General features: G+C 48.0%; 1 protein-coding gene across 5 annotated transcripts in view; it reads left to right on the top strand.

The window, feature by feature from the left end:
• SPECC1 (sperm antigen with calponin homology and coiled-coil domains 1) overlaps nt 1-23,709 on the top strand; it is a 280,001-nt gene that overhangs the window by 69,865 nt on the left and 186,427 nt on the right. For all 5 annotated transcript variants that reach the window (XR_009347798.1, XM_059147401.1, XM_059147399.1 and 2 more), the window contains one exon: nt 13,888-14,058. Coding sequence is in view for 4 of the 5 variants with exons in the window: in XM_059147401.1 (XP_059003384.1) it covers nt 13,912-14,058 (147 nt within the window). In the remaining variant the exon portion in view is untranslated. The remainder of the gene's footprint in view (nt 1-13,887; nt 14,059-23,709) is intronic.

The raw sequence follows: 23,709 nt of genomic DNA on the forward strand, positions 1-23,709 counted from the left end.
TTTTTTTCTTTGTGCATGTCATTCAGTACATGGACATACCACAGCTTATCCACTCACCACTGAAGGACAGGCAGGTTATTTCAAATTCTCACTATTATGAACCAGGCCATTTTTTTAAAGATTTTTTTTATTGACTTATTTGATAGAGAGAGATCACAAGTAGGCAGAGAGGCAGGCAGAGAGAGAGGAAGGGAAGCAGGCTCCCTGCTGAGCAGAGAGCCCTATGTGGGGCTCGACCCCAGGACCCTGAGATCATGACCTGAGCTGAAGGCAGAGGCTTAAACCACTGAGCCACCCAGGCGCCTGAACCAGGCCATTTTGAACATTCATATTACAAATGTTTGTGTGAACACAAGTCTTTATTTCTCTTAGATAAATGCTGAGGAGTGGGACCACTAAATTGTCTAAGTGCAGATTTAATTTTATAAGAAATGACTACACTGTTTTGCAAAGAATCTGTACCATTTTGCATTTCTGCCAGCAATGAATGAGAGTTCCAGTTGCTCCAAATCCTTGCTAGCACTTGATACAGTTTTTATTGCATTATTTACTTTCTAGCCATTCTTCTAGGTGTGTAGTAGTATCTCCTTGTGGTTTCATTTTGCATTTACTTAATGACTAATGGTGTTGAGCATCTTTTCATGTGCTCTTTTCCCATTCCAAAAATAGCTTCTTTGGTAAAATGTTGAAATCTTTGCCCATGTTTTTGTTGAGTTCTGTGTTTTGTTACTGTTGAGTTGGGCAAGTTTTTCATAAATTCAGGAATCAAGTCCTTCATTTTGTGTGTGTGTGTGTGTGTGTGTGTTCTGCAGATGCTTTTCTTCTAATCTGTGGCTCGTCTTTTCATTTTCTTGATAATGTCTTTGGAAGAGGTGAAGTTTTAAATTGTGGTGAAGTCTAACTTATCAGGTTTTTTTTTTTTTTTCATTTATCTTATGGATCATGCTTTTAGTGTTGTATCTAGGAAATCTTTGCTGAACATAACATCACAAAGATTCTCTCCTCTTTTCCTCTAGTACTTTTCTAGTTCTGCTTGGGTTTCATATTTAGGTCATGGTTCATCTTTAACCAGCAGTTATTATGGGCCAAACCCTGGGCCCAGAACCGGGGGATCACAGAGGCATAAGAGCCTTTTGCTCGAGTGTCATCTAGGCTGGGGAACTGGGCATGGGGGAGAAAGTCAACAGAATGTGAAGCTCACATAAGGGGTGCTGTGGACTCTCACTGTGCTGGGGAAGCAGGACTATTTGCTGGACAAGGGGCCGGAAGCTGGGTTTTAGAAGGACTGTCAGAGTTGGGCTGAGAGTGGGATCTGGGGCAGGCAGCCCACTGGTCTGGGCGTGGAGTGGCCTTGGGGAGGCCTGGAGAACAGACGATCCATAGCCAGCAGCCATCGCCACGCTGGGTCTGAGCACTAGGCACCTCGAAGGAGTGGGCAGAGCACGGAGTGGGCAGAGCACGAACTGTGCCTTACTCTGAAACAAAGAGAAGGCGGGGGGCCACGTTACCATTTGGCTCATGCTATGCTTTTTGAGGGACGGGGATGGTCTTTCTTCCCTGAACACAACTGTAGCACAAAGCCCTTCCTTCAGGGGCAGCTGTGGTGATCTCCCCTAACTGTCTCCAGCTCTCACCCTAGGGACAGAGCCGGGGGCCTTGGCTGCGGTGATGCTCCACGTAGATTTCCTCCTGGGACTCGCGCAAGGGACACGTAATGACAGGGTGATCCCAGGAGCAGGCGGCAGCATGATCCCTCATATTCACGGCCATTGTACTTATTTCAAACACAATACCAGAAGCATGTCATGCTGGGGAAAAAGAGAGCATATTCCAGGCCTGAATAAATTAACCCTTCAAAGCACAGCGGTGGCTTTCATTAGCCAGCTGGCATTATGGGAAGATAGCTGAAGCCCGTGGGTTCGAAAAGAGTATTTCAGGAATGCGAAAGCAAGCAATCAGCTGCATTCAGTGATTTAACTTAATCCAGTAACAATAAGGAAATCCAGCTGAGTGACAGCCTCGCAGAGCCTCTGCGAAGGGACAGACTCTGCCTGTTACTCAGAGAGGGTGTCCACCAGGACTCGGGGGTAACTGGGGGTGACAGTGCAGGCAAGAGTTAGCTCCTTGCCCCTTTGGAACCTGTGCAAGCTCCAGAAAATTTCTGTCTTTCCCTCATTTCTTGCCAGTGGCCCCCAGGAGGGCACCCAGACTTCTTTGAGGTTCAGCTGCTGCCCAGCCTCTCCCTTCTCCCTCCTCCACCCCAGGGCCAGCGCACTTTCCCCGGGATGCCGGCTGCCTGCAAGACCTCCCTCACTGCCTGCCATGCTATGGGTACCTTGCCACAGCTCCTGGGGCCACACCGTTACCCCTCTGCTGCTACCACTGGTCCCTGCCACCACCATGGGGTTTTTGTTTTTTGGGATTTTTTGTTTTTTGGGTTTTTTTGTAGTTGGGAGGTACCAGACAGCCAAGAATTCACTACGTCCCCCAAATACTCCATACAGTGGCAGACCTCAGAATTTCCGTGTTGCTTTAATGGTCCAATTCCTGCCTGTCTCCCTCATCCCTCATCCCTAGAGGGGTGTCAGGGACTGCCAGGGGGCCCTCCCTCACCGGCCTCCTGACAAGCCACCCCTGCTGGACCCCAGCCTTCCGCGTGGTTGGGGTCCAGTGGAGACCTTGCTCTTCTGAACTCTGTAAGCTCTCATGACATAGGGCTACCTTCTCAGAATAAAGTCATCATCCTAGAAGATGCACTTCTACCTGTTGGGTGTCCTTTTTGGGTCTGTCAGCAGCCATGAAGACTCTGCCCACGTCAGAGGAGAAGACCACCATCGTTGAGCGAGAAACCAGATCCAGTCTTATTTTCCCCCTCTATATATAGTCTTTACCTGGCCAAGTTCAAAATTTACTTTGGTTTTTGGCTCAGTTGTCTCCCCGCCAAACACAAACACACACGGTGGCTTGGGCCCTCATCAGGAGACTCCCCTCCCTTGGTCTCCTGTGGGCACCCCGTCTCCGACGAGAGATGCAGATGAGTGGAGAGAAATGAGGAGAGCCGAGCACACAACTTCCAAGAGGAAGAGAAATTCAGTGGTCACGATTAAAGCCCTGAAGGGGGAACGAACCCCTTGAGGAAGTCCTGTTGCCTCACTCACAGACCTCGCTGGCTGGAGAGCTTGCTCCCACCATGGGGGACGGTGATGTGGAGGAGGAACTACTGCCCCGAGTGCTCTTGCCTCTGAATCAGAAGTGGGGTGTGGGTGGGATGCCTCTACCACAACTCTTGGATGGGTAAGCCACTTTCTTAGCAAGGGGACACATGAGACGACCCTCTGTGGTTTCTCTTGTTGAGTCGCAAGTGGCTTGGTGCCCTCCCCCCTCCCGGATCATGGTAGGGCAGGTGCACTGAGGTGTGTTGGTGGAGGGCACAGGATTCTTATGGGTGGGTGGGGCAGTATGCCCTGAGGTCCTTGCATTGTTCCTAGAGGAAGTAGAACAGAATGAGTCAGAGCTGGCCTGCCTGTTGCCTTGGGAGCTGTGTCCCTGACATCACGGGGCCTCACCCCTTGTCCCACCTGCCTTAGGGGCCCCACTCAGGAACAAAGATACAAAAAGAGGTTGGATAAGAGACGAGATACCTAGACTTGATCCTTTAAATGATTGGGTCCCTAAGTCTGTGGTTACCTCCGGCTACCACTAAGGCATCTAATATAATTTCATTTATTTTTATGTTTCAGTTAAGACATCTGAAATCTTAAACCATAAAAATGGAAAGGATTGTTTCTCTATTACTGTAAAACTAGGATGCATACCAAAAATTTTAAAAGGCTAACTTTCAGGAATAAGTCCAGGAAATGAGATGACGGGATAGGTGATTTTAGAGATTTGGTATTGAATAATTTTAGGAATTATTTCTCCAGCATGTTCTAAGTGATTGAGATGAATTTTTATAATGCTCATGCTTACACATCAACGTGAATAATATTTTCAAGGTAATGATGCTAGGAGGCATTATAGCCGTGTCAGTGGGGTTCTCAACCTGAAAGCAATTTTGGGATTGGATTTCTTTCCCACCGGTTTAAAAACTTGTGTATATGGAAAAAGCATGTCATTGCTTTATAATTCTGTCTTGTATTTGCCCATTAATTCAGCATGTACTCAGTGAATGATACCCATTTGCTAGGCCTTGTGCTACCCAATGAGGGACAGGCAGGGAGATGCCAGCACCCATTTCTTCAGTGAAAGTCAGAAGCTAAGTATCCTTTAGTGAGTGTTTATTGAGCACCAGCCACATGCCCCCCAGTGTAAAGGCTGCAGACCCCGTGATGAACAAGGATGGTAAAACCCCCTTGGCACTGAGCTTCCATAGTGGCAGAGGAAGGCAGATGATCAATGACCGTGACAGTCCTAGTTTGGTGAGGAAGGCTCGGAAGAAATGGATGGGGTGGGGAGGGGTGTGGCATGTAGTGGGAGAGCTACTCAAGAGAATGGAACGAAAACCTCCTAAGAGGCAGTGCTCTTGAGCACAGACCAATTGAGTGGAAGGGAGCCCACCATGTGAAGAGTTGGGAAAACCAGCCAAGTGGAGGGAGCAGAGAGTTCAGAGTTCTTTGTTGGGAACTCCCTGGTCACGTTCAAGGAGCTGGAAGCCATCTGTGGGTCGGAGCAGGTCAGAGCTTCGTGACTGAGGTGGGCCAGGCCTGGTGGCCAAGAGCCTGGGTGGGGGGTACTGTTGAAGCCTCCAGGTGAGAGACCAGGATGGCTCAGGTGGGAGCAGATCATGGACAGGATATGGAAGTGCTGAAAGGGAGCCGCAGAGTTTTCTGGAAGTTTAGAAAGGGGATCGAACATTCATAGAGGGAGGTCTCGAGGTGAATGCCCCAAGATAAGAACCATGAGCCCTCTGGCCAAGCGGATGAGAACCATGAGCCCTCTGGCCAAGTGGAGAAGATCAGGGTAAGTGGAAGGGGGGCTTGGCCAAGCCCTGTTGGGTTGTCCCTTAAATTGGAAGAAGGAGGAGCCATGAACCCAGGCCTGGGTGCCCAGCCAGAAGGGGCACTGCCTGGGTCCACACTGGGGAAGTTAGCAGACTTCACAGCCTCATTCGTCACTGACTGTACAGTGTGGGTGACAACAGCTGCCACGGGGCCATCAGCACTAGAGAAAGTCATCTCTAGCGATAGCTGAATGTCATGCCTGGCACATAGTCAGTGTTGATAAATGTTAGCTTAAAAATAAGTTAAGACGAAGGGTTTTGAGCAGGAAGTGATGATCCCAGCAGAACTTTGGGAAGTCTGTCAGGAATCCAGGGACGAGGAACTTTCCCTAGGGAAGTCTGCGTTGAAGAAAAAGGCAGGCTTCTCTCAGGAAATGGGGCAGGAATCCCATCTCCCAGCCTGGGCAGCTGCCGGCTAGAGAAACACGAACCCCAGGGAAGAGCCCACAATGTCACTGAGGTTTTGGGTCAGGGAGAGCAAGCCAAAGTTTGTGCTGATAATAAAAAGGGGAAGTCGGCGGGGGAAGCCGGCTAGTCAGGGTCTATGCTGTAACACTGTGCTGCAGTTTGGCCATGCTTGGGCAAAGGCAAGGAGGTTGCCTCCTGGGAAGGGCTCACAGGCCAGCCTCGTAGCAGGTAAGTCAGCAGACAAGTCTCAGAGCCCTGGTGAGGCCCCCTGGACTGGGAGAAGTTTCTAGAGGAGAGATAATTGACCTCACTTCAGAAGGCAGCATTGAAGTTGGCCGGGCCAAGGGGGCACAACCGGTGTCCTGAGCTTCCTCTGTTGGCCCCACACATCTCGTCTGGGTCTCTCTCCTCCAATGAGAGCAGAGAGCCACAGACTGGAGAGAGCGCTAAAGGATGAACAGGAGGCACTTCTTCCCCCAGCCCCCTCCTCAACGAGTCTCCATGGCTTGGTTGCATTTCTCTACCGAAGGCCACAGTTTCTGTCTTTCAGTCTCCCTGGGTCTCATCTACTTCCTCCCTTGAGTCCTGCAGGCCTCGGGGTGATAACGGTCCTAACCTCCTCTTGTTGCTCCACCAAAGCCTGCCCACAGCCTTGAAAACAGTTCTTTTCTGAGCCCTCCTCATCGTCCCAGCTGGTGTCCCAGCCAGAGCCCAGAACCTGGGACCAAATAAATGACATGGCCCATGAAGCTTCCACCTAAAGGGATTGGAAAGTCTCCAGTTTCCTCCTACACTCTTATTGTCTGTTTTCTTAACCACATTTTTAAAAAATGGTGGTATATGGGGCATCTGGGTGGCTCAGTGGGTTAAAGCCTCTGCCTTCGGCTCAGGTCATGATCCCAGGGTCCTGGGATCAAGCCCCAAATCAGGCTCTCTGCTTGGCAGGGAGCCTGGTCCCCCCCCCCCCTCTCTGCCTGCCTCTCTGCCTACTTGTGATCTCTGTCTGTCAAATAAATAAATAAAATCTTTTAAAAAATTTAAAAAATTAAAAAAAATTAAAAATGGTGGTAAAACACACATAATATGAAATTTACCATTGCAACCGTTTTTAAGCGGATAATTCCATGGCATTAAGTACACTTGTAATAGTGTGCACCATTCCACCACAGATCTGTAGTCCCCTTATAAAACTGGAATTCTAGACCTATGAGACAGTAACCTCCATGCCACCCTCCCCCCAGCCTCTGGCAACCACCATTTTACTTTCTGTCTCAACAAACTTGACTATTTTATAGAAGCGGAATCCCACGTATGGAATTTGTTTTTTTCTAGCTGGTTCATTTCACTTAGCATCACGTCCTCAGGGTTCATCCGTGTCATGGCACGTATCTCATTTCCTTTCTTTTTAGGGCTGACTCCTGTCCCACTGGATGCATATGCCACATTTTGTTTATTCGTTCATCCATCAGTAGATGCTTGGGTTACTTCTCTCTTTGGCTGTGGTGACTAATGCTGCTAAGACCGTAGAGGGAAAGTATATTTTTGAGATTCTGCTTTCCATTATTTGGGCATATATCTAGAAGTGGGCTTACCACCTGTGATAACCCTATTTTGGAAGGTTTTTAAAGATTTTATTTATTTATTTGCCAGAGAGAGATCACAAGTAGGCAGAGGCAGGCAGAGAGAGAGGAAGGGAAGCAGGCTTCCTGCTGAGCAGAGAGCCCGATGCGGGACTCGATCCCAGGACCCTGAGATCATGACCTGAGCCAAAGGCAGCGGCTTAACACACTGAGCCACCCAGGCGCCCGGAGGGTTTTTTTTTTTTTTTTAGGAACTCCCATACTGTTTTCCAGAGTGGGTGCACCATTTTATATTCGCAGCAATAGTACACCAGCGTTCCAGTTTCTCTACATCCTCACCAACACTTGTCGTTTTGTTGTGGTTGTTGTTGCTGTGCAGAATAGCCATCCTGGTGGGTTGGATGTGCGTATCTCATTGTGGTTGTCATTTCCACTTACCTAACGATTAGTCCTGTGGAGCCCCTTTTCATGTCCTTGCTGCCCATGTGTGTATCTTCTTTGGAGAAATGTCTATTCAAGTTCTTCGTCCATTTCAAATCATGTTTGCTTTCTTTGAGTTGTTGGGAGTTCTTTATACATCCTGGGTATTAACCCTTTCTTCGTCTGCTCAGGCTGCCATAACCAAAAGCAGAGACTCAGTGGCTTAAACAACAGATGTTTATTTCTCACAGTTCTGGGGGCTGGGAAGTCCAAGACCAGGGCGCTGGCTGAGGGCTCTTTCCGGGCTCATAGATGGCTGCCTTCTCACTTGGTCCTCCTAAGATCTCTCTTTGATTCCAAGGCCACCAATCCTGTCAAATTAGGATCCCGCCCTCATTTATGACCTCATTTAATTTTGTCTCCTAAAAGCCCTGTCTCCACATACAATAACATTGGGGGCTAGGATTTCAGCATATGAATATAGGGGTGTGGGGGACATTGTTCAATCCACAGCAGACCCCCTTACCAGAAAAATGATTTGCAGGTATCTTCTCCCATTCCATGAATTTTTTTTTTTTTTTTGCTCTGTCAATTGTGTCCTTTGATGCACAAAGGTTTTTAATTTTGACGTAGTCCAATTTATCTATTTTCTTCTTTGGTTGCCTGTGCTTTCGGTGTCATATCAAACAACCCATTGTCAAATCTACGTCACAAAGGTTTTCCCCTTTGTTTTCTTCTAAGCGTTTTACAATTTTAATGCTTGCATTTAGGTCTTTGATCCGCTTTTGAGCTAACTTTTGTTTATGGCGCAAGCTAAGGCTCCAAATTCGTTCTTTTGATTGTGGATAGCCAGTTTTCCCAGCACCATTTGTTGAAAAGACTGCCTGCCCTTCCCTACTGAATGGTCCTGGCACTGCATTACAGTTTTTATTCTTAGTTACCCTTCGATAGCTCTTTTAAAACTATTTCTACAGAAAGAGCTCTTGGAAGTATTTTATTTCCATCTCCTTTTCTCCTGCCTTGGCTCATGCACTTTAAATGCTTTGATGTGAAGCCACATTATAGGTAAGGAAATAACTACTAATTAGTGGCCATCCACTGCTTGGGATGTTGCCTTCTTGGTTTAGCTTTGGAGACAGCAGGATGGCCTGGGGCAGTGATTCTGAGGTCTTGCCCGTCTCAATATAGCTCCCAGATTACAGCCTCTTTCTCAGGTCTGATTTCATATTCAGTGACCCGACTCCTCAGTTCCTTATCCCAGATCACACCCTAGATGCTATGGAGCTCTGCCTTGTGGCAACATCTCATCGTTGCTACAAGTTCTCCCTCCATTTTTGACATGGATTGTTTGTTTTTTTCAGGTTTGAGATGGTGTGGTTAGCGACGTACAGATGTTCTTTTCTGTTTAGATTTTGTTTTTATCATTTCCTGGTACTTGTTTCCTTTAAATGACTTCTGCTGATGAGATAAATTATAGTTTGCCATTTTTCTTCTGAGACCGCATGGAGAGCTATTCTTTTCCTTACTTATCGGAAAGGGATCTAAGGCAAATGGGATGAGTTCTCCTCTCCAGACCACAGGAAATAATAAATTTGGAAGAGTTTCCTGTGGCCTCCAGCTGAATTCTGGGATTCCCTCAGCTGCTCCCCAAACAGATTCTCAGCATTAACGGTGCCGTGTTGGATGGGAAATGAACCAGGTGCCCGACTAAGAACCAGCACCCAAGGACTCTTCTTCTTCCTCTAGAACTGTCTCTCAACCTTGACTACTGACATTATAAGCCAGACCCTTCTTCATTGTCGGGGCCGCCCTTTGGCTTGTAGGATGTCCAACAGCATCTCCAGGTCTACCCAGTAGCACACCCCAAGTTGTGACAACCAGCACGGTCTCCATACGCTGCCAAAGGCCCTGGGTGGCAGAACCACCCACCCCAGTTTGCGACCTCCTGTGGACGAGGTCAAGAGCAAAGGCAGCACATGCTCTGAAAGGCTCAAGCTAGATATTTTCAGCCTGTTGTTCACTTGGGTTCTGTTTCCTGCCGAGTCCCCTGGTGATTGAGCTATGTGAACATTCATATTTTGTTAGTTCTCAGACTTGAATGCCTTAGCTTTCCACTTCCTGGAGCTTATTGTGCTTGTAGTCAAGACCTCCGTGGCCCTCCCACTCCCAGACACTTGTTATTACACGATCGGCAAGAATGGGTTCCCCATCGCCCTTGTGTTCTCTTGCCTTAAAAGGGTCAGAGGTCTGAGGCCCTCAAGCAACTGTTCCAGCACAGGTTCTGAGGGCAGCAGTGAAGGAGCTGGGGAACGTGTTTGGAGGGAGCGGGAGGCCTGTGCATGGGCTCTGATGTTCCCCCAGGACCAGACACCTAATCGTATTCCTAAAATAGCTGTTACCATTTCCCTCCTCCGCCCCTCCCTCCTCTCTCCTGTTTCTACTTAATGCCATATAATTTATGAGTTACGGTCTAAGTATAAGTCTCACTCTTTTCTGTAAAGGAAAGAAGCTTGGTAAGAGCATAAAATGTTTGGAGAATTTAAAGAAAAGACCCCGGGAAGGCTCTCTTCCCACCCCTGCAGGAGTGGGCTCCTAGATCTAATTATAATGCCTTCATCAGCTTGATCCTTTGAGATGGGTTAGAAGGGTTTGCAGAAATCAGGGAATTAACAATGGAAATCTTAAAAACAACAAAAAAACCTCCCTGTACTTGGCCAGAGCCCATCTATTTATTTAATGTTACTAACTCATATCCATAAGGAGGTTACTCTTCACCCAGAATTCACACCTGTGTTCTCAGCAGCTAGGCTGTATTAAGGTTGAGGCCGATTCTCAGGATGGGTCAGCTCTCAGCGTTCATTTTCCTCTCTACTCTGCCTCTTCCATGTTTTTGCAAGAAAACAGGCTGCTCTGTGTACAGGAGGAGCCCTTTCCTTTAATCTGGTGTGTCTGGCTCCTGCCCCCGAAATTGGTTTAATGGGTCCGTTGCTGTGTACTGTTAAGTTAATAAAGCGGGACCGCCCTCTGCTGAACACAATGGACAGTTTGTGTGGGGAAGGCAGCTACCGTCAGCTGAGTGCCTTTTACGTGCCTGGCCCTCGGTATCCATGTTTTCTTTCCATCTGTGCTACCTGCACTTTATTGGGTGAAGATGTGGAGAATCAGGGTGTTGGGAAAGCATGCCTGTGTTCACACAGCAAACAGTGATGCTGGGTTTGGAGCAGGAGCATTGGATCCAGAAGCTTTCCTGCTCTCCTGTGGGAGCAAAGATGATTCACAGAGGCCCTATCCATCCCTGGTGTGTAAGGGCCAATGACCACTGGGTTTGAATCCTGGCTCTCTCATAAATTCTGTTGATTTGGGCAAGTCAGTTAACCCTCCTGAGCCAGTGTTTCCCCCTCTGCAAAGTGGGGGTGATACCTAACTTGCCTCCAAGGGTTTGCCCATGAAGAGCACTTGGCAGAGCCTCACCAGGCTCAGAGTGGCACAGAGTGGTTGCCCTTACACACAGCACATTTCCGTAACAAACCAGTTCCCTGTGTCAAGAAGTGGGGTGCATGAAAGTCTGCAGAAATCTGGGAGTGGGGCCTATGGGCACCTGCTCTGCTTCCAGCAGGAGGCCTTCCTGCCAGTGGGCAGAGGGCAGGACCCACGCTGGCCAAGCACTGCTGATGGATGGCTCTGAGCATAAATCTTTCCAGTCTGTTCCAGAAGAGCCCAGAGCCGGGTATGAGCAGGGCAAGGGGGAAAAAGTAGTCTCCAGACAACTTGGAGAATGCTAGAAGACACTGGTCCAGGCTGGAGGTGAGGGCTGGGGTGAAGTTTAGTAACATCCTAAGCCATGAGAAGGGGGAGCAGGGCGCAAAGCTAGCATTGGATCTGACTGGAGCGTTTTCCCATACATCAGCTCTCATCGTCTCCTCCATCCCTGGGCAGCTGCACTGATCCTGAAGAACCCAGTACAGCTCCAGGGGTCCCATCCCGGGCACTCTCCATACCTATATAGGGTTCTATTCCGGATACCCATGAGTAGGGCATCAGTTATCTCATTTCTGTATATATACTGAATTCAGAAAGAAGGTGGCATTTGAAGGGAAGAATCTGGCTGGTGGACGGGTCCAAAATAGAAGGCTTTGTCTGGCAATAGTGATGGGGAAAAAGGAGTGAGGGAGCCAAGAAAGGATAGCATGGCCAACAGGAGGGGTCCCGATGAGACACGGTCTCCGGCTACATCCATTTGGAAATAATTTGATTGGGTTCAGAAGGTTCTAGGAGGGATAAAGAAAGGAGGAATGATGCAAGGGAAGAAACCCTGAGAATTCTGCCTCAGAGCAAGTAACTGATCAGCCTTCGAAAGCCTGCTAAACATTTTCCAGGTGCACTGTCCAGAAGATGGCCAGATTTGTTGCCAGAGATTAAGAGAGGAGTTTAGATCTTGAGTGTTTTGACCAAGAATCACCTTGGTCTAGGGCAGAATCACCTTATGCCTTCATAAAGTAAGCCCCGGCGTAGTCCTCTTGAACGAATTATAATCATAACATACAGGGATGCCTTGATGAAACAGAATTTTTGATTCATCTTCCTAAAGACGGGCTGACATGTTACAGGCTGATTCTGTAGTAACTGATAAAAGGAATCAGTCATGCTCTTCAAGAATTACTCAGGCTATGTCAGCTCGTTTCTGTTGTGGGAATCCCAGTAAAATGAGTTACTGTGTCGTTGTCAACCTAGGCATGCTCTCAATGTTGCCATGGAAACCAGCATTAAGACTCGCGGGTCAAGAAAGCAAAGAAAAATAATTGGTGCTAAACATCAATAAAATATACGAGAAGTACAACAGAATGAAAAAAAAAAATTATCACGATGCCCGGCACCAAGCTGAGACTAATCAGGCTCAGCACTAAATCATAAAACTGAAATCACGGAGACGTTTTCTCAGAGACACTGGAGAGAATGCAGGGCAAAGTCTTTATAAATACGTATCCTCACCTATAGCCACGTTTGCACAGCTGCGGACACAGCAGCGATGGGCTCCCGGTGGATTCTTGGACACATGCAATCCCCAGCAAGTTGCTGGAAGCAGGAAGAGGCGCTGGCTGGTCCCTGCTGAGAAGCACTGTCAATGGAAATGGTGTCTTCCAGCCGGGACCAGGGAGAGGTCACAGCCTGAGCTAGGCTGCACTGGTGGCCTATTGTTTTTCCAATAGGTGACTAGTGCAGTCTGCTTGGATGCTGGGAGGTGCGGGAGAGGGTGCCCAGAGCTGCTTGGCCCCAGCTAGGATCCTTCCCTCGAGGACAGTTCATGAGACCTCCAGGTTCTAGGAGCGTGGCCGCTGGAATCAGCTGTCTGTCCCCTACTGGTGTTTTTTAAAGTGCATTTTTCCTGTTTGTTTCTTTGAGGGGATGCTGCATTACCTGGGGTTTTGGTATTCTGTGCCACACCTTAGTCATTGCAATACACGAAGGTTGGGGCAGGGCTGGAGAAAGCATTTCCCTCCTGTGCGGTTGCAGAACTGAAAGAAGGAATCTGAGGGGCACCTGGGTGGCTCAGTTGGTTAAGCAGCTGCCTTTGCCTTGGGTAGTCCTGGGATCGAGTCCTACATGGGGCTCCTTGCTCAGCAGGGAGCCTGCTTCTCCCTCTCCCTCTGCCTACTGCTCTGCCTACCTGTGCGCTCTCTCTATCTCTCTGTCAAATAAATAAATAAGATCTTAAAAAAAAAAGGAAGGAAGGAAGGAAACGGGCTCTAAGAGGGCTCTAATGAGAGCCTGCCGGCTGATGGCAAGCCTTGGGCGGTCTTCCACACCTCCATCTGCAGGCACTCTCCCCCCGGGGCTTTTCACTGCGACCTGGTCCTTAGCACGAATTTCTTTCACACAACAGTTTAGACCAGGGGGAACTCTACGTACAGTGTTAGATCGGGCCAATCAAATACGCTCCATTCACTTTCAAATGGTCCCCATTTTTACTGTTTTGCTGGAAAGAAGGAAAAGGCTGTGCTTCCGGGAAATCCAATTTTCAAGTAATTCATTTAGATCTATTTGATAATTCCATGGGTTGTGCCCTTGTCAACCCCGAAGCTGCAAGTCTTAAGGACACAGAATGTCTTGACTCAAGCGGTTCCATTTTAAGGGGATAGGTATTTAGCCCATGGACCTAAAGTATAAAAGCAGATAGTATGTATTCTACCTTATACTGATACAGTAAGACGCTGAACAAGGAGCTGACATTTTGCTGAAAAGCAATGTGAGAGCATCAATGAAATCATGTGTAGGTTTCACTAGTTGGGTAAAAGCCATCGTGGACTTGTGCAAAGGAGCCTTCCCTCAAAGGTGTCAGCTCCGGAGATCATACTCACTGTCCGCCCAAGGAGTAACCCTCAATCTGATAACCGTGGGAACATGGAGATCGGGGAGGGCTCCGAGATGTGGCTCTGCATGTTCAAGTTGTGGACACATGTTTCTCTTTCCCGTCTCGCGCAGGAAGACGGACTCACCAGGACAAACATGAGGAGCGCAGCCAAGCCCTGGAATCCGGTCCTCAAAGCGGGCAGCCATGGGACAGACCGGACGCGGCCCCTGCCGGCGGCGCCCTCTGGCATGAAGAGTTCGAAATCTTCCACCTCGCTGGCGTTTGAGTCCCGGCTCAGCAAGGTACAGACCCAAATGTCCCCACATGGCTGCTGGGCGCCCCTGGGGAGCCCCGGCCGGGAGGACTGAAGAGGGCGGTAATCGAGACGAGCGGCCTGTCAAGGTCAGGAAGGAGGCTCCCTGGAGGATTCCATGAGAACCAGCCCATCCTGACCCAAAGGAGTGGAGCAAAGGGTGGAGGGGAGCAGAGGGGTTCCGGGCTTGAGAAAGGAAATGTGCAACATGTTTAACAGAGAAACTAAGATTCCCCTGCCCTGATTGATGTGGACTCCCCCGTTAGAGTTTTGCCCCCGGTACCCTAGCCGATGGGGGTCAGGACCACCAGGGATCTCCTCCGACCTGATCATGGAGTTGTCAGTTCTCCATCTCATCTCACTTGCCCATCAGTAGCGTTAACTTGATTGATTACGCCCTCCGTGTGGGAAAACCGTCTCTCAGTTTCCTCCTCCGTCCCCGGTGGCCCTCAGGGTCTCCGCTGCCGGCTCCCACTTATCCTCCAGGTTTCTAATGTCAGGTGGGCCCAGGGTACAGATTTGGGGGGAGGGGTCTCATCTCTTATCTAGCTACTGTGTCAGCCCCAAAGCCACCCTTACCGTCTTGAGATGCGATTCAGAAATTGGATCACCTGCCGACAAGCGTACTCTTGAAAAATCAATATAACACCTTAACTATAAGAGAAAAAGAAGAGGCAATTCGTGTTTAATTAAGTAATCTGTGTTTGCATTTGCATGTGCTTGAGCGTGACCACTGACAGACCTATGATGCTCCTTAGAGCACCGAGGATGGGGCAGCTGTGTACGAAATATGTTGTTTTTCTCCATAAAACCAAGGGATGCTCGAGGCTCAGATAATGATGAAAAGGGGCTCCCCCTCTGTGAATGTCTGCAGAATGTGTGAGAACTCTGTGGGATATGGGACCACGTTTGTGCAACCTTGCCACATGTGTTGTAGGGCATCTGGGTTCCCCATCCTCCCACCCATTAAATACAAGCAGCACCTCCGATCAGGGGGGTAACTACACATGTCCCCCCCTCAATTTCCAACTTGCTCCCTGAGTGAGGGTCAGCACTGGCTACGTCGAGAACAGTTGTTCTAGTGTTAGCGGCTGTTGCTGTGAATTTTAATACATGGAAGGACACTTGAACATGGGTTTGAGCTGCAAGTTCACTTAGGTGCCCATCTTTATAGAACAGTCCTGTAAGGGTATTTTCTCTCCTGATTTTCCTATCATTTTCTTCTCTCTAGTTCACTTTCCTATAGGAACACGGTATATAATACACGTCACATACAAACGAGGTGTTAATCGACTGTTTATGTTACCTGTAGGGCTTCTGGTCAGTAGTAGGCTATGAATAAAGTTTCGGGGGAGGCCGTAGTCATACCTGGGCTTTTGACTGCGTGGGTCTTGGCCCCCCTGTGCTGTTGTTCAAGGGTCGACTGTACATGGGGATGACATACGAATTTGCATCTCCAGGAGCCCTCCAGCTGCCTTTGTGACATCCCCACTTAGATGTCTAAAAGGTACCCAGAGGGGCGCCTGAGGGACTCAGTCGGTTAAGCGTCCGACTCTTGGTTTCGGCTCAGATCGTGATCTTGGGGTCGTGAGATCAAGCCCCCTGTTGGGCTCAGTGCTTAGCACAGAGTCTGCTTGAGATTCTCTCTCCCTCTGTTCCTCCCCCACTCATGTGTGTGCTATCTCTCTCTTTCTAAAATAATCTTTAAAAAATAAAAATAGGGGCGCCTGGGTGGCTCAGTGGGTTAAGCCGCTGCCTTCGGCTCAGGTCATGATCTCAGGGTCCTGGGATCGAGTCCTGCATCGGGCTCTCTGCTCAGCAGGGAGCCTGCTTCCCTCTCTCTCTCTCTGCCTGCCTCTCCATCTACTTGTGATTTCTCTCTGTCAAATAAATAAATAAAATCTTAAAATAAAAATAAAAATAAAGATCAATCAAAGGCAGCTAGAATGTAACAAGTCCAAAACAGACGTCCTTCCCTTCCGTCTCACGCCCCCCTGAATCTTCCCCTTTGAGTCATTTCATCTTCTCAGCAGCTCAGGCCAGCGCCACTGCCTTGGGCCCTGCTTTTCTCACATGCCACAGGCCATCAGCAAAACGCCATCACTTCCAAACTGATGCCAGCTTCAGCCAACGGCCACCGCCTGCCTCCCTTGGGACCCCCAGGCTCTTGCCGCCACCTTCCTTGCACGGCCTTCCTGAAGCATCCCCATCCTTTTTTGTCTTTGCACCCCACCTTCCGTTCTCTGCAAAAGCCAGAGCAGTCCTCTCAGCACGTATGTGCCATCACATCTCCACTGAGAAGCCCCTCAGGGCTCCCCATTTCACTTAGGGTGAAAAGTAAAGTCCTTGATAAAGCCGGTGACGTCCTGGAGATCCCATCGCCTCTCAGATGTCCTTGCCGTCCCCCCTGCCCTGCTCCCCCTGGGCTCCAGACACATGCTCTCCTGGTGCCCAGTGGCATTGCCCCTCCATGAGCTAGACGCAACCCTGCAGCAGCCTGTTTGCGGCTCCTCTGCCTGGAGCATTCCTCCTCCCCCCACCCCTGCTCCTCTGCCATTTCTTCTTTAAGTCTATACTCAAATGTCACTTTGTCGGATGTCATCCCTGGTCACTCAATGGAAAGTGCCCCGTGGGTCCCCATGCACCCTCCTCGCTCTCCACTTTCTGGCTCTGTGACTCAGGCAAGCTACGTACTGTCCTGAGCTCTGAGATGAAGGTAATACCTTATTTACCTCGAGGATTAAATGTGCACAAAGTGCCCTACATACAATTTTGTTTGTCATTCCATTATGCTGGACTTGCCCATTATTTCCATGGTTTTTATTTTTATTTTCTTTCACCTGTAGCACATTTGAGAAACTTTTTTTTTTTATTTTATTTATTTCACAGAGAGCACGAGGAGGGGGAGCTGCAGAGAGGGAGAAGCAGGCTCCCCACAGAGCAGAGAGCCTGACATGGGGCTCTCTACCAGGACCTCACGATCATGACATGAGCCAAAGGCAGATGCTTAACCAACTGAGCCACCTGGGTGCCCCAAGGAGACATTTTTAATAGAGATTTTAAATTAATATGTATGTTTCAGACCATTAGAGCTTCTGGAATCTGTCAACATGTTTTTGAAAGCAGTGTTTAATAAAAAAGGTTTAAGCTCAGGCGGGTTCCCTAAGGACAATGAAATGTTGGCTGCTTCTGCCCCTGACAGGTAAATGTTTTTGGAAACTTGTCCCATGGGGGAAATGTCAGGAGAAAAGCAAATATCCATGTTGCCATCTTGATGCTTGGGGTCTCCAGGTCTTACACTATAAAAGAGAAAGCATTCAAGGGAAGGGGTAGCAGAAGGAACCGTACCGAGCCTGTGCCTCTCTGGCCTTCGGCATGTTTCTGCGTTTTGACCAGTTTCCTCTTCCCGCCTCTCGCTGTGTGTAAAGGATTTGTTTCCCCCCTGTAGTTTACTATGGAAATGGCAAGCACCCAGAGACATTGAATGACTGTGACACCCATACACCACCAGCCACCTGGATGCTACAGTTGCCATCTTTACCATATTTGCTTTATAGTAAGTGGATACATATGGCATGGATATATTTGAACTAGTCACAAATAGGAAAACGAGGAGTGAGGGGCGAGGAGCCCAGATGGCCTGGAGGATGTCGCTGTGGGTCTTCCATGGGCTGCTCAAGCCCAGCACGGGAACAGAAAGCCCTGGGGTGCTCAGATGCAGACAGGCCACTTCATTCTGGCGATTAGTAAAGTCCACGTCTATGAGTCAGGACCCCCTTCATTGCATATAGCAAAGCAATGGCTTAAGGACCTTCAACAGAAAAGAAATGGGTTGAGCTTATCTGAGGTTCCCATGTCACTGAGGGTAGAAGAAAGGGACAAGTCTGCAGCTCAGAGAGGCCAGGACCAGGGACTGGAACACACCAGAATTCTTTCTCTGTCACTCATCTCTGCTCACCTCTGCCCCACTGCTCCTGTCTCCTGCTAACCTCTGGTCTCCTTTACCTTGTGTTACAAAGCATGGCTGCCAGCATGCCCATCCCTTGGAAGACCTGACTGCTTTGCTTACTTCCAATTAGTTCCTTTGCTTACTTCTGATCTGTCTTAAAAAAAAAAAAAAAAAAAAAAAAATCAGGGGCACCTGTGTGGCTCAGTGGGTTAAAGCCTCTGCCTTTGGCTCAGGTCATGATCTCAGGGTCCTAAGATCAAGCCCCGCATTGGGCTTTCTGCTCAGCGGGGAGCCTGCTTCTCCCTCTCTCTCTCTGCCTGCCTCTCTGCCTACTTGTAGTCTCTGTCTGTCAAATAAATAAAATAAAATCTTTAAAAAAATAAAAAAAAATTGTTATTAAAAAAAAAATCAAACAACAAGCAAAAAACTCGGAAAAGTCTCTGCTTGGCTACACATGAGTCATATACTGCCCCTGACCCTGTGGGTAGGGTGGCTGGGGCTCCCCACCCTTGGAAAGCAGGGTTTAAGCATGTTCTGCGTGAGGCTTGGAGACCCAGCCAGGCTTACGTAATCATTCTCCAGGAGTGCTCCCCACCTGTGCTGCCTCAAACACTAACCACCGGCCACATGTGGCAGTTGAACCCCTGAAATGTCAGAATTAACTGTGCTTTAAGTGTGAAATACACACCCGAGTGTGACAAGTCAGTGCCAAAAAATATATAAAATGCCTTATTAATATATTTTACACTAACTGATAATATTTTGAATGTGTTAAGAAAATATGTTCTTTTTTTTTTTAAAGATTTTATTTATTTGACAGAGATACACAGTGAGAGAGGAAACACAAGCATGGGGAGTGGGAGAGGGAGAAGCAGGTTCCCCAGTGAGCAGGGAGCCCAATGTGGGGTCGATCCCAAGACCCTGGGATCATGACCAGAGCTGAAGGCAAACACTTAACGACTGAGCCACCCAGGCGCCCCTAAGAAAATATATTCTTAACATTAATTTTACCTTTCATCTCACTTTGTTAATAGGGCCCCTAGCCATGCATGGCTGGTGTTATATTTCCACCAACACTGTTGTGCTAAACCATTGGTTCTCAGAGTGTGGTCCCCAGGTCAGCAGCAGCAGCAGCAGCACCAACCAGGAACTTGTTAGAAATGCAGATTCTCGGGCCTCACTCCAGACCTTGGAAATCTAAAACTTGGGGATGGCGGGGGAGGGGAGGCAGATTGGAGGCTGGGGTGTAGGCAGCTGTCTGCATTTTAACAAGCCCTCTGAGGATCCTCGTTCCCCCGAGGTTGAGAGCTGGTGCTCTGACCAGAACACGGTTTCTGCCTTTGAAGATGGGATTAGGATAGGTGTGATTTTAGAAAGCTTCAGATTCCGCTCCTGCCCCATCTTTGTGGAATTGAGAGGAATTTCTTAGCTACATTAATCTGTGAGCTATTTAAACTTTTTCCCCTTTGTAAGCTTTCCTGTGCAGGTGCTCGGCAGCTTAAATATCAGTGAACCACATTCTTGAAAATGCTTATTAAACATATCAAAGTAACACCCGAAGTGCAAACCTGCCCAGTGATCTTCTGTAACAAACCAGAAATCTCAACGCGTTCAGTTACCAGCCAACGAAGCCCAAAGCACAGGCGTGAATAGAGACAGAACAAGAATTACTGAGCCTCCATAGCTCTGTGTGCCTGATGTTGGTGTCGCAGTCAAAACAGCGTGACAGAGGAAGAGGTTTGCTGCAGAGGAAAAGGACCAGCTTTTAGTGTGTGTGTGCTGCCTTCTGAGGGAGCCTCTGAGCAGTAGATCATTCTCAGATGGGATTCCTTGTGGAAGGTACCCCCCTCTAAATTCATTGCAGCTTCCCAAACTCCCATGCTGCATGGGAAGGAGATTGCAGGCCGGTAGCACATCTGGGGTGTCCTTCTCCCTGGAAGGGGCAGGTCACATCTCTATATAACAGAGTGGGATCACGAAGGGGCCCGTCTCCACTGCTTGCTGACTCCGGTCCTCTTGTGGCTTCTGCCTGTCTTCTCACCAAAGACTGTGCTTTTAGGGAAAGGCGGGGTGGGAGGAGCAAGGTCGCCCCGTGGGCCCCACCCCCAGGGGGCGGAGCCTGGAGGTGGGTGGAGGCTGTGGGTGGGACCGCAGAAGGCAGTTTCAGTTAGGGAGGGTGGGGAGGGCTGAGTAGGGGAAGCGGGAGCGGGTGGGAGCGGCGGGGTTCCCGGGGAGTTGTACTCTTATTTTTTGATTCCCCCCATTCTGGTTTGCAGACAGAGCCTTTGCTTTCCCGGCCTTTGGCTGTGGAGTTTGATTATTCCAAACTCTGCATCAGACTTAACAGATTTTAGTCCTGTCCCAGAATCAGAGAGAGGTCAGCGGAACCAAGTGCTTATCATTTGCATTGCTGCCTTAAAAATTTCCCTTAACTGCAACGATTTCTCTTTTTCATTTGAGGTGGTGTACAGGGAATTTTCAAAATCTAAAATCAGAACTGAGGATGCTTGAGTGGCTCAGTCGGGTGGGCAGCTGCCTTCGGCTCAGGTCGTGATCCCAGGGTCCCAGGATTGAACCTCACATTGAGCTCCCTGCTCAGTGGGGAATCTGCTTCTCCCTCTCCCTGCTGCTTCCCCTACTTGTGCTCTCTCTGTATCTCTCTGTCAAATAAATAAAAATCTTTACTTTAAAAAAAAATAAAGTAATCAGAACTGATTTTCTCTGGGGACCCAGGGAGGCATCTGGGCATGCTTCTAGGCAGAGCGAGTAAAGTTTTGTTTTGTTTTGTTTTTTATTTTGTTTTTGTTTTGGAGTTTTTTGTTTGTTTTTTTCTATTGAGAAAAAGTTGCTGACATCATGAACTATTGTCCTTTAGTAATAAACACATATTTCACTGGTGACCTGACAGATAATTTGAGGGGCTGGAGAAATTGGGAGCAGGAACCCTTGTTACTCTGAGACAGGACATAGAGAGACCGTGATGGGGCACCTGGAGGCAGGGCAATCCAGTGACTTCCGCCACAACCCAAGTGCTGTTTAGTCAGTCCTCTTGTTAAACTAGGGCTCTGTGCTATGCGCCAGAAAATATGGTTCTGCTCACTTCTAGTGACTGGAAGTGCATGCAAATCATCCATTTAATATGCGCTCTTTATTTTTAAATGTCTAAAGACATTGACCAATATTTCTAAGCTACTATGAAGACTTTTGCCATCTTCCTTCTTTCAGAAAGTATGCTATGGAGGGTTGCTATTTCATGAGTAAAGTCTCACAGCAGGATGATGGAGGTGGATAGTGGTGATGGTTGCACAACCATGTGAATGTTTTTTTTTTTTAAGATTTTATTTATTGGGGCACCAGGGTGGCTCAGTGGGTTAAAGCCTCTGCCTTCGGCTCTGGTCATGATCCCAAGGTCCTGGGATCGAGCCCCACATAGGGCTGTCTGCTCAGCAGGGAGCCTGCTTCCTCCTCTCTCTCTCTGCCTGCCTCTCAGCCTACTTGTGATCTCTGTCTGTCTCTGTCTGTCAAATAAATAAAATCTTTAAAAAAAAAAAAAGATTTTATTTATTTATTTATTTATTTTACAGCGATCACAAGTAGGCAGAGAGGCAGGCGGGGGTGGGGGGTGGGGGGTGGGAAGCAGGCTCCCTGCTGAGTGGAGAACCGGATGTGGGGCTCTATTCCAGGACCCTGGGATCATGACCTGAGCTGAAAGAAGAGGCTTTAACCCACTGAGCCACCCAGGCGCCCCCATGGGAATGTATTTAATGCCACTGAACTATACACTTAAAATGGCATATTTTGGGCCCCTGGGTGGCTCAGTTGCTAAGCATCTGCCTTCGGTTCAGGTCATGATCCCAGAGTCCAGTATGGGGCTCCTTGCTCAGCAGGAGACTGCGTCTCCCTCTCCCAGTCGCCCATCTTGTGTTCCCTCTCTCTCGCTGTGTCTATCAAATAAATAAAATCTTCTTTAAAAAAAATAAAATAAAATGGCAAATTTTATGTTAGATATAGTTTACCACAATAAAAAAAAATTCTAAAAGAACAATGAGGGGAAAAGGAAAAAAGTAGACTAGCATTTGCAAGGGAACCAGGGCTTCACCCAAATTACAACCCACCCCTCCTTTTCCTTTTCTTTTTTGTTGAGGCCAAACATACTTACAACAAAGTATGTGGAGACAGTTAATCTTGGTCTTAACTGTACAGCTCACTGAATTTTTTTTTTTTTACATGTGTTTATATCTGTATAACCACCACCAAGGCAAGTATAGAATATTCCAGGGGCGCCTGTGAGTCTCAGTCCGTTGAGACTGAGACTTGATTTCAGCTCGGGTCAGGATCTCAAGATCACGAGGTCAAGCCCCACGTCAGGCTCTGGGCTCATTGGGGACTCTGCTTGAGATCCTCTCTCTCTCCCTCTCCCTCTGCCCCTTCTTCTGATCTTGCCCCCCCCCAAATAAATAAATAAATCTAAAAAAAAAGAAAGAAAGAAAAGACAGAAAAAGAACATTCTGCACCCCTGGAGGGTTCGTTCTAGTCAGTAACTCCTCCAGAGGTAACCAGTATTTTGACTTCTATCACCGTCATTTGGTTTTACCCAAATATGGTTATACTCTTTTGTGTCTAGTTTCTTTGACTTAGCATGTCTGTGGGATCCATGCATTTATTAGTGTATCAGTATTTCTCCTCCTCCTCCTCCTTCTTCTTTTACTGTGTACTTTCCATTGTATGCTAAAACATTATTTAATTTGCCCCTTCTGTTGACTGTCATTTGGGTTGTTCTGTTGGGGCTGTTGTAAATCAAGCTGCTGTGAATGTCCCTTTGATGAACCTACATACTCATTTCTCTTAAATACAGACTTAGGAGTGGGCTGGCTGAATCACAGGGTGCAGATATTCCATTTAGTAGATCCTGACAGTTTTACAAAGCATCTTACCAGTTCATACTTCCACCAGCAGAGAGTTCCAGGTGCTTCCCAACCTCACCAACACTTGGTTTCATTTTGTTTTGTTTTGTTTTTTTCTCTTTCAAGCCATTCTGGGGTGTGTGGAGTAATACCCCCAAATCTAAACAATGCAAAAATGGAAATTTGTGTTTGTGTGCAAATGTATAAACACCTAATCGTCAGTAAATGACCCTGAAGTTAGTGCCGCAGTACGGGGCAGGACTTTGGGCTGTCAGCCCGTGTGGTGGGCAGTCTCCATGGACTTGAGGGCGTTTTCATGCCTCTTTCTTCAGATGTCAGATCAATTCAGAATGGTTCCAGGCATCTGCCTGGCTCCAGCCTTTTAGTACTAGTCCTCTTCAGAAATACTCTTCCCAGAAGACTTACCATGATTGTGAAAATGTATTTGCAGTGTTTCTCATCAACCGTGAATGTCATTTACCTGGGCCAGAACTGTGAGCTCGTTGAGGGGCTCCCAACTCTTAGACTTTAATTCCTTTCAATGAGCATTTGTTACGCTGCTTCCAGAACAGGAAGGAAAGCAGAAAAGGAGCAGAGATTCTCCTTTCTCTCTGTCCTCCATTAGCAGTGTTCTTCTGGCCTCCAGAAGGTTCTTCTCGTCCCTCTGAACATGTTGTCTGTGTGAGATCTTATACAGAGTGCGTGGTGTGGAGCATATGGTATGCATATGGTATCCTTCTTCCTCCATCCTTCTTCCTCCATATACATATGTGTGTGTATATCTATC

The sequence above is a fragment of the Mustela lutreola genome, chromosome 15, assembly GCF_030435805.1.
Source record: "Mustela lutreola isolate mMusLut2 chromosome 15, mMusLut2.pri, whole genome shotgun sequence".
Taxonomy (NCBI): domain Eukaryota; kingdom Metazoa; phylum Chordata; class Mammalia; order Carnivora; family Mustelidae; genus Mustela; species Mustela lutreola.